The sequence below is a fragment of the Prosopis cineraria genome, unplaced genomic scaffold, assembly GCF_029017545.1.
Source record: "Prosopis cineraria cultivar Desert tree isolate PC_DT_omini unplaced genomic scaffold, ASM2901754v1 PC6, whole genome shotgun sequence".
Taxonomy (NCBI): domain Eukaryota; kingdom Viridiplantae; phylum Streptophyta; class Magnoliopsida; order Fabales; family Fabaceae; genus Prosopis; species Prosopis cineraria.
In genome coordinates this window covers 1,082,273-1,096,134 of record NW_026555337.1, presented here as the reverse complement: position 1 = coordinate 1,096,134, position 13,862 = coordinate 1,082,273, and the positions used below count along the sequence as shown (strand labels likewise).

General features: G+C 36.6%; 2 protein-coding genes across 3 annotated transcripts; both read right to left on the bottom strand.

The window, feature by feature from the left end:
- Positions 1-535: 535 nt before the first annotated feature.
- Positions 536-2,839, bottom strand: LOC129314360 (transcription factor MYB46-like). Its single transcript, XM_054957784.1, has 2 exons — positions 2,430-2,839; positions 536-1,597 (listed from the first exon to the last, which is right to left on the bottom strand). The coding sequence occupies exons 1-2, from the start codon at positions 2,699-2,701 to the stop codon at positions 958-960; spliced, it is 912 nt and encodes a 303-aa protein (XP_054813759.1). The 5' UTR covers positions 2,702-2,839; the 3' UTR covers positions 536-957.
- Positions 2,840-9,569: 6,730 nt separating this feature from the next.
- On the bottom strand, positions 9,570-13,063 carry LOC129314312 (nucleolar GTP-binding protein 1-like). Of its 2 annotated transcripts, none has more exons than XM_054957714.1 (3): positions 12,910-13,063; positions 10,207-12,262; positions 9,570-9,873 (listed from the first exon to the last, which is right to left on the bottom strand). In XM_054957714.1, the coding sequence occupies exon 2, from the start codon at positions 12,246-12,248 to the stop codon at positions 10,215-10,217; it is 2,034 nt and encodes a 677-aa protein (XP_054813689.1). In that variant the 5' UTR covers positions 12,249-12,262; positions 12,910-13,063; the 3' UTR covers positions 9,570-9,873; positions 10,207-10,214. The 2 variants fall into 2 exon arrangements, with proteins under 2 accessions (XP_054813689.1, XP_054813691.1); XM_054957716.1 differs by having other exon boundaries at positions 9,570-9,868.
- Between the last annotated feature and the right edge of the window lie 799 nt (positions 13,064-13,862).

Here is a 13,862-nt window from a genome sequence, read left to right as displayed (position 1 = left end):
TGAGATCAAGTTGGCCACCCTGTCATTTCATACAAAAGCACTTCCCTTCTAGCAATTTAATTATCTAGTCTCGCAAGTTAATTACATTAGTTGGCCACCTTGTCATTTCATATTAAGTTGCTTTATATTCACTTCTTATAAATATCCCATACACTATGGCATATTTCTCGCTGCACTACTGATCAATTCGTCAATATATGATAATTATTTTCAGCTATCTAGATTTGAAATCAAAGCCCATGTTATAATTACTCCTACAAGATCCAACCACTAAGCTTAACTAACAAATATATAATATCAGAGGAAAATCCCCAACCCCATCAAAAGCAATCCAACCAAGCGTTTGGTTCACCGTGATTCACTGAATTCTCCTCCCAAGTGGACAAACTCGAATGATTAAAGCCCTCAAAGTACACGTGATCAATTGATGATCATGAGCACTAACCTACATGAATTGCCTTCCGAGAATTCGAAGACTAGCATTTAACAATGTAATCTGTATTATTAGAAGCTAAATGACAATTTGGGCGGCGGATGAAGAGGGAAAATTTTACGCCCAACAATAATGTGGAACATTCCAACATTGCTTTGTACAACTTAGTTGAGCTATTAATTATAATATATCACAGAATTTGACCCAAAAAATAATGTATAACTATTTGTATTCACAAGTATATATGACAGTTTATTGTAGCTACATGGTTTCCGAGATACAAATTAAAGCTACCTGGATCAAATGCTCTATGATTATACACAAATACGATCACCGCGAGTATACCCAGGTATGATATATGACCTTTATTTCAGACCTAGTTACCGAGACTACAGTAATCTTTGAATCTGACCTGTGCCTGACGTACGGCATATTGGCAAAAACACAAACATTACAAGGTTTGAGAAGAGATCTGTCCATGCCAATAGGATACTAATCACGGGTCTGGCAGTTTTGAAGAAGGTTCAGCTTGAAAAATCAAGAAAGGGAAAGGATGAAACATCTTTCATCAAGTCCTCTAAGTCCCACTCTCCCAAGGTTAACTCTTCCTGAAATAGATCCTCCACCCCACCTCTATTATTGTTGCAGTTATTAACGATGCTGTTTATGTTATCGAAGTAACTATTAACGTTAGTGTCTCTATTCTCCAGTTTCTGCAGGTTATCAGTTATAGGGTTATTAACACTCTCCAGAGGAGGCACAAACAGCTCCCCTTCTGCTCCAATATTTACACTCCCAATCCCGAAGACTCCATTTTCTACGTAGAAACCATTATTGATGTTAGGGTCAGCTCCGTTTTGTGGGAAGCAAGGCCCTCCATTGCTGTTGAAGAATCCGTCAGAAGCTACTTGCGCGTTTAGTCCATTCTCAATCATAGGCAATCTCTCAATTATGTTATTGTTGAACATAGGCATGAAACCTCCCATGACATTGTTGAGGTCTTTGATATTAGGCTCAGATAATATGGAAGAGGACTCGCTTGCATTTTGTGAGCCGGTGGTGGTGGATGACATGAGCTTGAGCCTTTTCTTTATTGTGGAGTTCCAGAAATTCTTGATTTCGTTGTCGGTTCGCCCGGGCAAGCGCGCCGCTATTTGGGACCATCTTTCAAGGGGGAAAACATTTATGAAACAAGTCAGCTTCATTAATAGTAAAAACTTAATTAAGGTAGGTGGTGATGTCGAAAATAACAAGTCAGCTTCATTAATAATAAAAATTTAATAAGGAATGCTTTGCATGGACGCTAATAAAAAATCTTAATCATGCAAATATGTGGAGTATGTTCAACTCGATCGAAGTGGAGACACAGGCAAATGAAATGCTTAGGCTATAGTTTTCAGTCCTTGGTCTCGCTACAAGGAGCCGCTTTATACCTTATGTTTCAATACATGTGGAATCAAAAGATATCTATCATTTTCAATTGTTCTGTTGCTTATTAGTTAGTGAGTGGCATATATATTTAACTACATGGGCATATTGTTAGGTGAGCACAAGCAAAGCGTGTATGTTGTGACTGGTTTACATATATATTCTCTGTGTATGTATTTAAAACATAAAGCTCGCTTCTTTTTCCGGTAGAAACTTTTATAAAAAGCTACCCATTCAAAATATAGTGAAAAAGCCACATTTTCCTCTTTTGCGAAGATTAACATTTATCATCTTGACATCACAGACCTTTCAGATATAGATGACCATCACCCATATTACGTACTCAATTAATAACGATATTTTAATCGCTTCAGAATTCTTCTTCATGTATGGATAAAAATTAAGCAGACATACAACACCAAGAAAAAATTCAGATAATTTTTAGTCTCTATCATTGATTTTTCTTTTCTTATAATAACCATATATCGCATATCTATGATTGGATCTGACGAGAATGTTCTTGACATAAATCATATATGTTTGTGAAATTAAAAAGCCGGAGATGGACCTGTTGCCAAGAAGGGAATGCAGATGGATGATAAGCTGTTCCTCCTGGGGAGAGAAAGCACCACGTTTGAGATCAGGCCTCAAGTAATTGATCCAGCGAAGGCGACAACTTTTGCCACATCTTTGCAAGCCAGCGTTCCTGGCGACATCACTCCAACAACCTTGTCCATTGTTTAGCATGTAGTTCATGAGCTTGTCATCTTCTTCCGGTGACCACAGCCCCTTCCTAAGCTTGTTATTGTTGTTGTTTTTTCCAGACTCGGGCTTCCTCATGCTGTACTACGCAACACAAACAACACTTTCCCGTTATAATCCAACTAGTGTGATGTATGTAAATAAGAGAAAGATTTATAGAGAGAGGAAAACGATGAGATTAGAAAGAAGCTTCATGGGGTGGGAATGATGATGATGGTGATGGTTGTGGGCTTTGCTTACAAAATAGGGAAGAGTGAGAGAGAAAGGGTTGGTTGATGAGTCCAGTAGAAAACGGTTTGGAGAGGGATTGGTGGTCGTCTTGTCTTTGACTCCATGGCCTTGTTTTTTCCCGATCTCTCTTTTTTTTCTTCACTCACAAGGTAATCATCACTCATGACTCATAGGCTTGCCAGAAACAAAACAAAACAATAAAAAAAGAAAAATCCTACATTCATATTTATTTTTCATATGCGAGCTTGTTGCCTTGTTTTATAACCAAGCCAAGCTATTTGCTTCCATTTCACATAATCTCCCCCTTCTCTCCTATCCCACACGTGTAGTTCAAGACATGAAGGATACTTGTAAAGCTATGGCGGCACTCATCAACAATTTAGATCACCGTGCCCTTTTCTTTTCCAAATTTATCATTGGCCACAAGATCCGCATGCTTAACCTTCACCTTAATTAAAAAAGATTAAGCAAAACAGACTTCATTAACTCTCATATTTCAACCCTGAAAAATGACAAAAGAAAACCTTTGGAGCTTTCTGTGTCTTCGCAATTATACTTCTCGATGTATGGAGGGAAAACAATTGTGGCCGTACGAATTAATACAATAGATCATCATGTGCTCATCTGAATATTAGAGATTCTGAATCCCGGCCATAGGCTGTAGAGTTCATGATAACCTGATTTTGAAAGCAATCCCGACCGTTGGAAGACCTGAGAGTGACCAGCACGATTACATGAACTGTTGCTTTTACCGTTAGTATTGTTGGTTTAATGAAACAAGTGGGTTAACTAACCCTATAAGGCCAGATACGTATGAAGTTGAAATGGCTTAGCTTATAAAAGAGTTGAATAAATTGTGATTGAAGGAATTGATTGGACTCTAGCCTTCTCTGTTTTGTCATGCTTGTTCTTTTCCAAACAAAGGTGAATCATGCGAGAAAAAGAAGAAAGAAATGGTGCACCTGATCATTGATTTCTCAAACATCATTATAGAGCCAATTACGACAGTCGCTTAAGTTTGTGTACAGTTTTCTGACATAAGCAGCTGAACAAATATAATCTGCAAAACATGGATTGAATTGGAGATACCAAAGTATCTCTTTCTCTCTTCCTCTTCGCTTTTTTTTTTTTTTTTTTCCAACATAATAATTTTGGCGGCTATAATTCATGTTGCTGACGCATAATTTTTGCCACATGATCAGCACAGCCTTGTTTCTAGAATTAATGTGGCTAGCTACTTGTCCTGATTTGCAAATCAGCTTCAGCCTCGAGGCCTGGGGCAGTCAGCTACAGGAGGCTCAGTGGTAGTTAAGGTGGTGAATGAAAGAGCCAGAACACTTTCCAAAAGCACATTGGATCATTGGAATAACTATAAGATGACACTCCACTGCTGCAGGATTGGTAAAAGCACTAGTTTGGAATATAATGATGGTTGCCCTGAAACATAAAAAAATAATCTTTGTTACAGGCGCGAAATATGCTCCTTTTCTTAGTTATTCTGGGGATATTTATGGCTTCACTGAAGCCCAATCGAATCTACAGGCTCCGAAAGGTTAAATGACTCGTCAAAAAGTTGCAACACAGTAAGGAAAAGTAAAAAGAAAGAGAGAGTCAGAGAATAATGTAAATGAAGAGGAGAAGGTGGATGATTCATTCAGGCATCAAATCATGTAGTTATGGAACTATGAATGTGGCAATGCAGGATTTGCTTGAGGATATCAACTTGTCAATTGACCATTTGCTTAGGTGTAGGTAGAACAGGGAAAGTTAAGAGAGTTTAAGTTAAAGGAATTAAGAAGGAAGTAGAAATACTACCGTTCGGCCACCTCAGAGTTCCAATTCATGTCGTTAGCCGGTGCATCATATTGCCTTGACTTCAAATTATATAATGATTAATCAGAGTCTTGGCAGATATTATGGGTTCTGCAAATAAAGTGAAAGCAAATTCATGTCCACAAATAATAAATAAAAGCATCCCAAGTAGCTTGCACAAATTCAGTCTCAGAATTAAACCTTTTTGAAGTTTGCTTCCAAATGCATCCTCGATTAAAAACAAACCAGAGATATTTGCCGCGCACTCAAATATATATAGCCAAGCGCATAGTGTAATTATCTAAATAAAAACATAGACGTCCATTTTTCAGAATAAGAAATATACTTGATATATATGTGATTATAGCATTTTTTTTTCTGGGTGATGTGATTATAAAATTAGGAAAACATAGGTTTTAATACCTAGAGTTATGTACTTTAACTTGAGTCAATATCCTTGTTTTTTTTTTTTTAAATTAAGGAATCAATCTCAAAACTGTAGTCAACTTTAATCAAAGTCTCTAAAAATGATATGTCGTTGATGTAGTGATGATGTATCTTGATGTAACCATGATATTTGGTAACGGTAAAAACTTTGATCTAAGTTGATTATCACTTCAATGATTGATTCTTCAACGAAAAATTATAGGGATGTTTTGATTCAAGTTGGTCAAAATTTCAGGGATTAAAAACCAGGTTTTTTGTATAAAATATCTGAATATGTTTTCGAATGCATTTATAAAAGATATAAGTCATCAGAATTTAGAGTATTGAGGTCTGAGGAGCTTCAAGGCTGGAGACATTTGGCATACTTTCTCTGTTCTGTTCTCTTGCCAAAGCTTAGCTCCGGCGGAGTTGATTACCTCAGAAATAAGCAAGCATGACTTTAGTTAGATGAGATGGGCCCTACCGACCAGAACCTTTTCATTCCAAACCTAGTAAACCAAAAGAAAGTGCAACCACCAGAGTAACGGCCTATCTTTCATATTGAATAGCCGGAGGCACATGAGGCATACTTTCATTGCATACATCATTCAGATAGAAACTGAAACTTGTACAAAAATGGCATAAAACAAATCAGATGATGTTGGCAGTGAATAAGGAATCTGTGCTGGTCTCGTGGATTAATTTGGGCAAAGTCAGGCTTTCCTTGCCGTACGAAAGCAATGGGGAAGTCTCGAATAGTAGCTGTGAAGGAAAAGGAAGTGATAGAGAGTAACTAACTTGGCGGTAGAATTTGAAGATACAACCTCATTTTTCCCATTCAGGATGTAACGACAGTTGAATTCTGTTCTAATACTAGTTTCTTTCTTTTGTCTGAACAATCCTCTCTCGTCATTTAAGAACGTGTTTCTTGTAGAAACTTCAAAGCACCATTAAATTCTGCTCTGCTTCCATTTTTCAATAAAAATTTGGGGCCAAGGTGATGTTATATGAGCAGCATTGACATGCAAAAGGAAATAAGGTGAGAAAAGGAAAAAAATATTGTTACATGAAACCGTCTTTTTCATACCCCATAAATAAAAATTAGGGTAAATTATGCAACATTTTACTAAACTTTAAATCATAAAAACATAATCTTCTTAACCTTTAAAACTTGATAATAAACCTCTTTGAGTCTTTAGATTTATGCAAATAACCTTTAACTATTAATTATTTACGTGCTTAAATTTTATTTTTGTGTGCATTTAAGTCCTCAAACTTTAATTGATACACAGATAACCCTCTAAATTTTAAATTATGTACAGATAGTTAATATATAAAATTAATTATATAAAATTATTTGTATAAATATAAGAGCTAAGAAGGGTTCATTATAAAGTTTTAAAGGTTAAAAAAATTATATGTACGTGGTTCAAAAATTAAGGGAGTAATGTATAATTTAACCTAAAAAATAATAATGAAAAACAACTGATAAATAATATATATATATATATATATATGTATATATAATTTTTGACCATGACAATGGAATGCTTGTACCAAACAGCAAACACCCCCCGGGGCCTTACTTGCCATGAGAAAAATTAGGCCTTAAAATAAGCTCACTTAGTCATTGCCTCATTGGCTAGTTAGGACAAGGGCCAAAAATATAAAAAAAAAACCTTTAGAAATACCACTACATCCATGTTACAGACTCTTTGATTGTCATAAATCTCATCTATAGAGGAGTTGCTCATAACCATCTTTTTTATGATGAGATTTTGGTAACACAAGACTTCTTGTGGACTTATCAAGATATCAGACTTTTCTATAAGTCTCGTGAGATAAATTCCTATATAGATTATTTGGCTAAGATGGCACACTCATGCCAAAAAAATCTCAAGCTACTTTATACAATTCTTGAAAAGTATGAACCTCTTCTTTTGTATGACAATAGTGGGTATAGACCCTACTTGAACTGATTTTTTATTTTTTATTTTTTGCTTTTTTCTTCCTAGCTTACAACTAGCCCTTTTACTATCAATCCAAAAAAAAAAATCTTATTTTATTCCTCTTTTATTCATATAGTATTACTTTTATTTCAATAAATATAAAATTTCAAAGATAAACTTGTAAACGAGTGGTGGGATGAACATACGAGCTCAGTTACATCGGATTCAATGTTTGTTTGCTCAACTGCATTTGACGGCTATAGCCTATAGATTTGGTTGATAATCATAATACGTCTCTCCTTTTTTTATTCTTTCTTTTGAATTGAGAGACAGACACTAACATCCTAAGGCATGATACCTCAATTCTCCATAACTATAACAAACGCTGTGTTTGAGAAATGAGTGAGAGTGTTTGAGAGAAAGGGTGTGGACTCGATTTCGACGGTAACAAGTATATCTCCGGACAATGATGAGGGAGATGATCTGTTCAAGGAAGATGAAGATATGGCTGCAAGGAATATAAAAAAGATGAGTACGGATACAGAGATGAAAGATAAAGATGAGAAAGAAGAAAATGGGCCTGATGAGAAAATGAAAGATGCTGAAACTGATCACCCATTGACGAATCAACCATACTCTAGTTGGGGGCTAAAGGTGGGTTTAAGACGCCCATTTCCTACAAAGAAAAACTGGTGGGTAAAGAAGAATAGAAATATGAACAGTACTTTGAGGCTCAAATGAAGGGATGGTTGAAACAGGAAGAAGATATAACCCCGGTACTTACGGAGGAACAAAAGAAGATAGTGGAGTCTCTACCTAAGATCGATATTCCAGATGATAGGCTAGGGCAACTCTGCCTCCCGTGGAAGGACGCTTTGGTGCTAATGGTTGTTGATATGAGTGTAAACTTAAGCAAGATGAAGGACAGAGCGTTCTGGATGCTAAAAACACAGAACTGGGAGCTCATAGACTTGGAAAACAACCACTATGTTTTCAGATCAGAGGATAAAGAACTCTATGGAAGATTACCTTTTGACGGACCTTGGATGATTCAGGGTCATTATTTGGCTATTCAATGTTGGAGCCCAAACTTGAATCCATTTTGCAAGATAGTAAGGAAGCTTGCTGTTTGGGTAAGGGTTCCAGCACTGCCTATGCATTGCTATTCTGAAGCTTTTATGTTTGAGCTGGGAAACATGATCAGAAAGGCATTAAGAGTCAACTCGAATACCCTAGCTCAAAGCTAGAATAATAATAGAACTGTGGAATGTGAAAGATTTGCACGAGTGAGCGTGAAGATCGATATTAACAAACGACTTCAATCACATTTTGTTGTCAGAAGGAAGGTATTTACGGTGCAATATGATGGTTTGGAAGTTATTTAATTCAAATGTGGAAAATAGTGGCATGCGTGAGAATATTGTCCGCTGAATGATGCTACCTCAACACATAGCCCCGAAGCAAATGGTCCACTGGAGCAATCGCAGGCTGCCGAAGATGGACTAGACCAATAAACATCCTTTGTTTAGCTTTCTCCGTGTGTTTGTTGAGGACCCGTACGGAGGTTGGATGCTGCCCAAAAGAACCTTCAAAAAATCACAACTTTTTATTAATAATTTTCTTTAAAGTCTAACTAATTTTATATTATTTATAAGTTTAATATAAATATTTACAAGTTTGATTTTATTAATGATTAACACGATTTGAGAACTCACAAGTTTTGATCTGCGATCTTCTTGCATTAGCAAGTTTCGAACAGCAAAACTTATGAGATTCTTATTGAAGAATAGGTCAAGAAGGACTAATGCTACATTCAAGAGAAGCCTACTTCATCAACGCCACTTTAACTGCTTCACCTTCCAGTTCCAACAACTGTGCCGGCCAAACAGATGAGAGAAGGAATACTGAGAATGGTGTTATAGAGTACTGCGAGCAGTAATAATTATACCGCTCTGAGAAGATCTTGCTGCTGCTATACAGTGTTATCGATGCCTCTCTGGACTTTGTACTGCAACGGGAAGAAGCAAGGCTATGCATTTAAAACGCAAGGGTAAAAATGCCACTTCATTTTAAAACTGATTGAAAGATAAGTTCTGAGACTTAAAAGGGATTATTTCATTTTACAAGATAAAATTGTCATTTCCCTATTTATGAGTGGATTTTTCTATCATTTTTCTATTTTTTTTAATTTCAAATTTCAATATAAGGTATGTTAATATGGTCAATTACCCTATACATCAATTAAGAGTAAAGTCAAAAAATTTAATGTTTTAACTAACAACTTCTATTGTTACTGCTGAGGATATCAAGTAAAAATGCCTTGTACTTAATCTTGAATCTCTATTATAAAATATCTCCAATCACATAATAGAAAGAAAATTATTAATAGTTTTCACATTTGTATTACATTTTTTTCAGAAATAATAATTTTAAACATGAATGATATTTAAAAAGCTTAATTGAATAACCCATCAAACGAATTATAATAACCAGCACCACCACCTATAACAAGGATCCGAGGCAATACGTTGGAGGAGACGCCTTTGTTAATTTCACAAATTTGTCACCACAAAATTTTAACCGCGGTGGGGCCATAGTCATTATTACATGGTCTGCAAAATTGTACCAAGCAAACAAGAAAGGGGGAAAAAAAGCAGCGTAAAATTGCACGGGATTACAAGACTTCCCCCAAGAATCTTACACCAGAGAATTTGATGCTATTGCTAGAATCACTCGACCTTCAGCAAGTCAATTCGAAAACAAACTAGGCATCAGTCACAAGCCATTCCCAGAATCGGAATACTGTCTCCAAGAAGCCTAAATCAACCTTCACTGCAGAAAATTGTGAACAAAAGTTACTCAGAAAAATAGTGAATGATTTAAATTCTGACTAAAGGAGGGGAAAAAAAAAAAAACTACTGATGCAACTCCCTTCATAGAAATGCGGAGGAAAATCAACTATAGTGATAAATTTCATTTCAAGCCCATGCCTGATGCTTGGAAAATTGGTCATCAAGTGCTACACAAGAATGTAATTAAACACATGCTCGGGAAAGTCAGATTATCAATGACCCAGAATGACTAATGGGAGGGAACTTTGTACATTAAAATGAAGCAATCACGCAATATTGACAGAACAAAAACATAATAAATCCCATTACTTACTATCTCTTTCACCGTCTTTGGGTTTTTCCAATAGAGCGCTTCCCAGAAAACAAGTGTTTGGGCTTCAGAGTAGGAATAACTCTATCAGCTTCTCCACGACGAGCATCCTTGTTCCTCTTCTTGACAGATTTCTTTGCAAGTTTTACTGCCTTGATCTTTTGAGCAGAATCCTTCAAGCCCTCACCAGGCACAAATTCAGTTGGCGGACGTGAAACTGACCTGGACCTTGATCTAGATCTAGTACGCAACTTCTTGCTGGATGAGTCTACATCCATATCCATCACATCTGCACCATCAGCACCTCTTCTTTCGGGAGATCTTTCCCTTTTCCTACCTCTCCTAGAAACAGATCTGCTGCGAGCTCTGTCAATTGCCAAAGAGGGATCAAGCCCCAAAGATGACAGCTGCCTTCCCATTCTTTTTGTGGTAAACTTCCTGTCCTTGTCATATTTTCTCGGAACAACTGGCCTGCTCTCTGCAGTACTCTTTTTCTTTCTATGCTCTTGGATGAGCAAGCTTTTCTTTTTTCTTATTGCAGCTAAAGCTTCCTGTTCCTCTGGAGTCAACTCATTTCCATCAATCTCAAAATCATCATCTAACTCCTCAGCCTGTCTTAGACCGTCTTCCCTTTCCAATTCTTCAAGCCTATGCAAGATATCAGGATCAATGAAATCATACACATTATGTCCATCCAAAATTTCCGGCAGTATATCTTCTTTCCATTCATCATTAGCTAAAATGTAGTTCTTTCGCAAGTTTGCTGAGTATACACCTGCACCACCATTCTCGTCTTCCAGATTCTTTTCCGTTTTTCTCTTCTCCTTTTCTGCAGCTTGCCTGGCCTTGGCTTCTAAGACTGCTGGAGGAATACATGGTGGCCTTTCCTTCTGGTCACGTGGTTTTGGCACTGCAACATGAAATCTGTTCAAGCAGTCATTCATCTTTTTGGACTTCATCTTTATCTCCACCCTTTGATTTAACAATCTTTCACACGCTGCATTTTTTACAGCAATTACCCCATCTTCAGTCAAAGTGCTCATGGTCAACAACACACCTTCATCATTTGTAGCCTCCCCTCCTTGACCAACCAGAGTCTTCAAGGCTTCAGCTTTCATACCCATGATCAACTTCTTGTCTTCCTCCGATACCCCTTCCATTGGCTGCAAATCAGTTTTATTGCAGACTACTATTAACGGCTTGTTCATAAATAGAGACTTAATACCGTGAAATAGAGCTGCCTGTTGTGCAATACTATAACCACAAGATCCAGATATGTCCAAGAAAAACAATATAGCAGCTCGCAAATGAGCAAGGGCAGTAATGCTGCACATCTCAATAATGTTTCGATCTTCAAAAGGCCGGTCCAGAATCCCTGGCGTATCAATTACTTGGTACCTTAGGTATTTGTAGTCTGTATGACCAACAAAAAGTGACTTAGTAGTGAAAGCATAGGGCTGCACATCCACATCAGCTCTTGTAATTTTGTTAATGAATGAGCTCTTGCCAACATTAGGGTAACCACAAATCAAGATGGTCCTCGTATTTGGATCTATAGACGGGAGTCTTGCCATGTGCTGTCTCACCTGCTCAAGATAAGCCAAACTTGGGCCAATCCTCTTAATCACAGTGCACATGCGGCCAAGAGCAGCAACCTTCAGACATTTGCATCTATACAGTGAATCACCATACTTCAGTAACTTCACGTAGTCCTTACAAATCTTCCCAATAAGGTTTCTAGCAGTATTGACTTGTCCAAGCGCAAGCTTGTAATGGTCCTTGTTGTAGAGTACATGAAGGAGATCACCATAGAAGGGGTGAATATCATCAAGCCGAGGGAACTCATCAATGATAGTAGAGAGTTTTTCATGGAAATTTTGCTGGGTATACTTTACTTTGCGCATGTAAAATTGACGGAGGCGGGAAATCTTATATCCTTTATGCACAACAGTTGGTGTTTGACGTTGAGTGCGAGAGAGAATAATGTCAATGAAGTCCTTCCCATTAGGCACCACAGTTATTTTCTTGAAGTTATATTGCACCATCTTTGTGTAGTAGCCTGAATAAGAAACAACAATCAAGTTGATTTCTTTTCAAGGGAAAAGCATTGGAATTAAAAATAAAGGACAGATATCACAAGCATCATCCTTTAACATTAACCATTATTTATAACGGAAGCAGCACCCATATAGAAAGAAGGAAAGAACTGCAAAATTTAAATCTAAGTAAGATTCTAGGGTGCATATGGGGTGCAACCAGAGTGGTGAAAAAAACTGAGAAATGGAGTGCGATTGACATTTTCCTATTAGGATCCCACCACCAAGCAGTATTTCTCAAATTATATGTCAGCTTTAATTAGTACAGCGCTTTCTGGAAAAGTGAATAGAAATTAGCATCTATATAGGTTGTCAGGTAACAAAATACAGAATTTTCACACTATTGATACAATACATCAGCCGTGGCCTGATGCTATAAAATGTCATCATGAGGAACAGGTAAAAACTCATCAAAACCGTTCCTGAGTTGATGCTCTACTCCTCAGGGAACGTTATACAAGAGGTCAAGCAAAACGGAGAAAAAGAAGAAATTAAAGAATCAGGTTAAGCTAAGGTAGGTTCCGAATCGAGGAGGACAGAGCAGAGTGGAAGTAAGTAGTTGATTTAATTAAAGGGGCAAGTTTCGAAATAAAAGGTTAAGCACGGTCACCTGGTAATTTGGCAGGACAGTTCGATACGAGATCTTTGCAAGACACTTATGCAGGCCACTAGAGTTTGTAGGCTATACCGCAAAAGAGTGAATTCACTTGCAGAGAAGGAGACGGGATCTGGGAGGCGGCAGCATACCACTCCAAACCGACTTGGGAGGGAAGGGGGATAGCAGAGGGTTTATGTATATCGCGTCTCACGGGCTATGATTTTTAAGCCCAATAGCCCAGTTTTCTCAGAACGGCCACCGGCATGCTTACCCGACCCAATTAAAGTTTTGTAAAATTATAGTAGAAAAAATTACCGTCAGATCTCACACAAAAAAATTAATTACTGCAAGATCTATTAGTAAATGAACTAAACTATATTAATAACTGATTATGTTGTTAATATGATTTAATTCAATTATTAATGGACTTACAGTAATTAATTTTCTTATTTAAGATTTTAATGTAATTGTCTCAATTATAATTATTTGCTGATCAATTCAATTATTCAACACACACATTCAACAGTGCATCAATGCTGTTCCCAGCATAGCATTCATCTATTTTACTAATCCACTTTTTCTTTCTACCCTATCAACGCGGGATGAATAATTGCCTCTCTCAATAAGAGTTAGTAATTTGAGGGTAGACTTATTTGAACTTGGGTTGATCCAACCAAATCTGAACTTGATAGGCCCAAACTTTTTAAATAGTAAGCTTGGGGTTGGCCCAAATACCAAGATGATCAATTTTTATTTTAAAATTAATTTTAATTTAGTTTTTTACTTTAATGTTAATTATTTTTGTTTTATAAAAAATATAAAAATATATTTTTTGAAATACTTAAGTAATGCAGAAGACTCAAAATTTTTTCAAAAATATGTGGGTCTTATAATTTAAAAATAAATATTGAAATATATTTAAAATATTATTTCGATATATTTTATATAGTTAAATAATAAAAATA

What these genes read in the sequence shown, in the direction of transcription:
- LOC129314312 (XM_054957714.1), bottom strand. Translation starts at nt 12,248, where the DNA reads ATGGTGCAATATAACTTCAAGAAAATAACTGTGGTGCCTAATGGGAAG.
- LOC129314360 (XM_054957784.1), bottom strand. Translation starts at nt 2,701, where the DNA reads ATGAGGAAGCCCGAGTCTGGAAAAAACAACAACAATAACAAGCTTAGG. An exon ending in CATTCCCTTCTTGGCAACAG is followed by an intron (nt 1,598 to 2,429) that starts GTCCATCTCCGG and finishes CCCCCTTGAAAG; the next exon opens with ATGGTCCCAAATAGCGGCGC.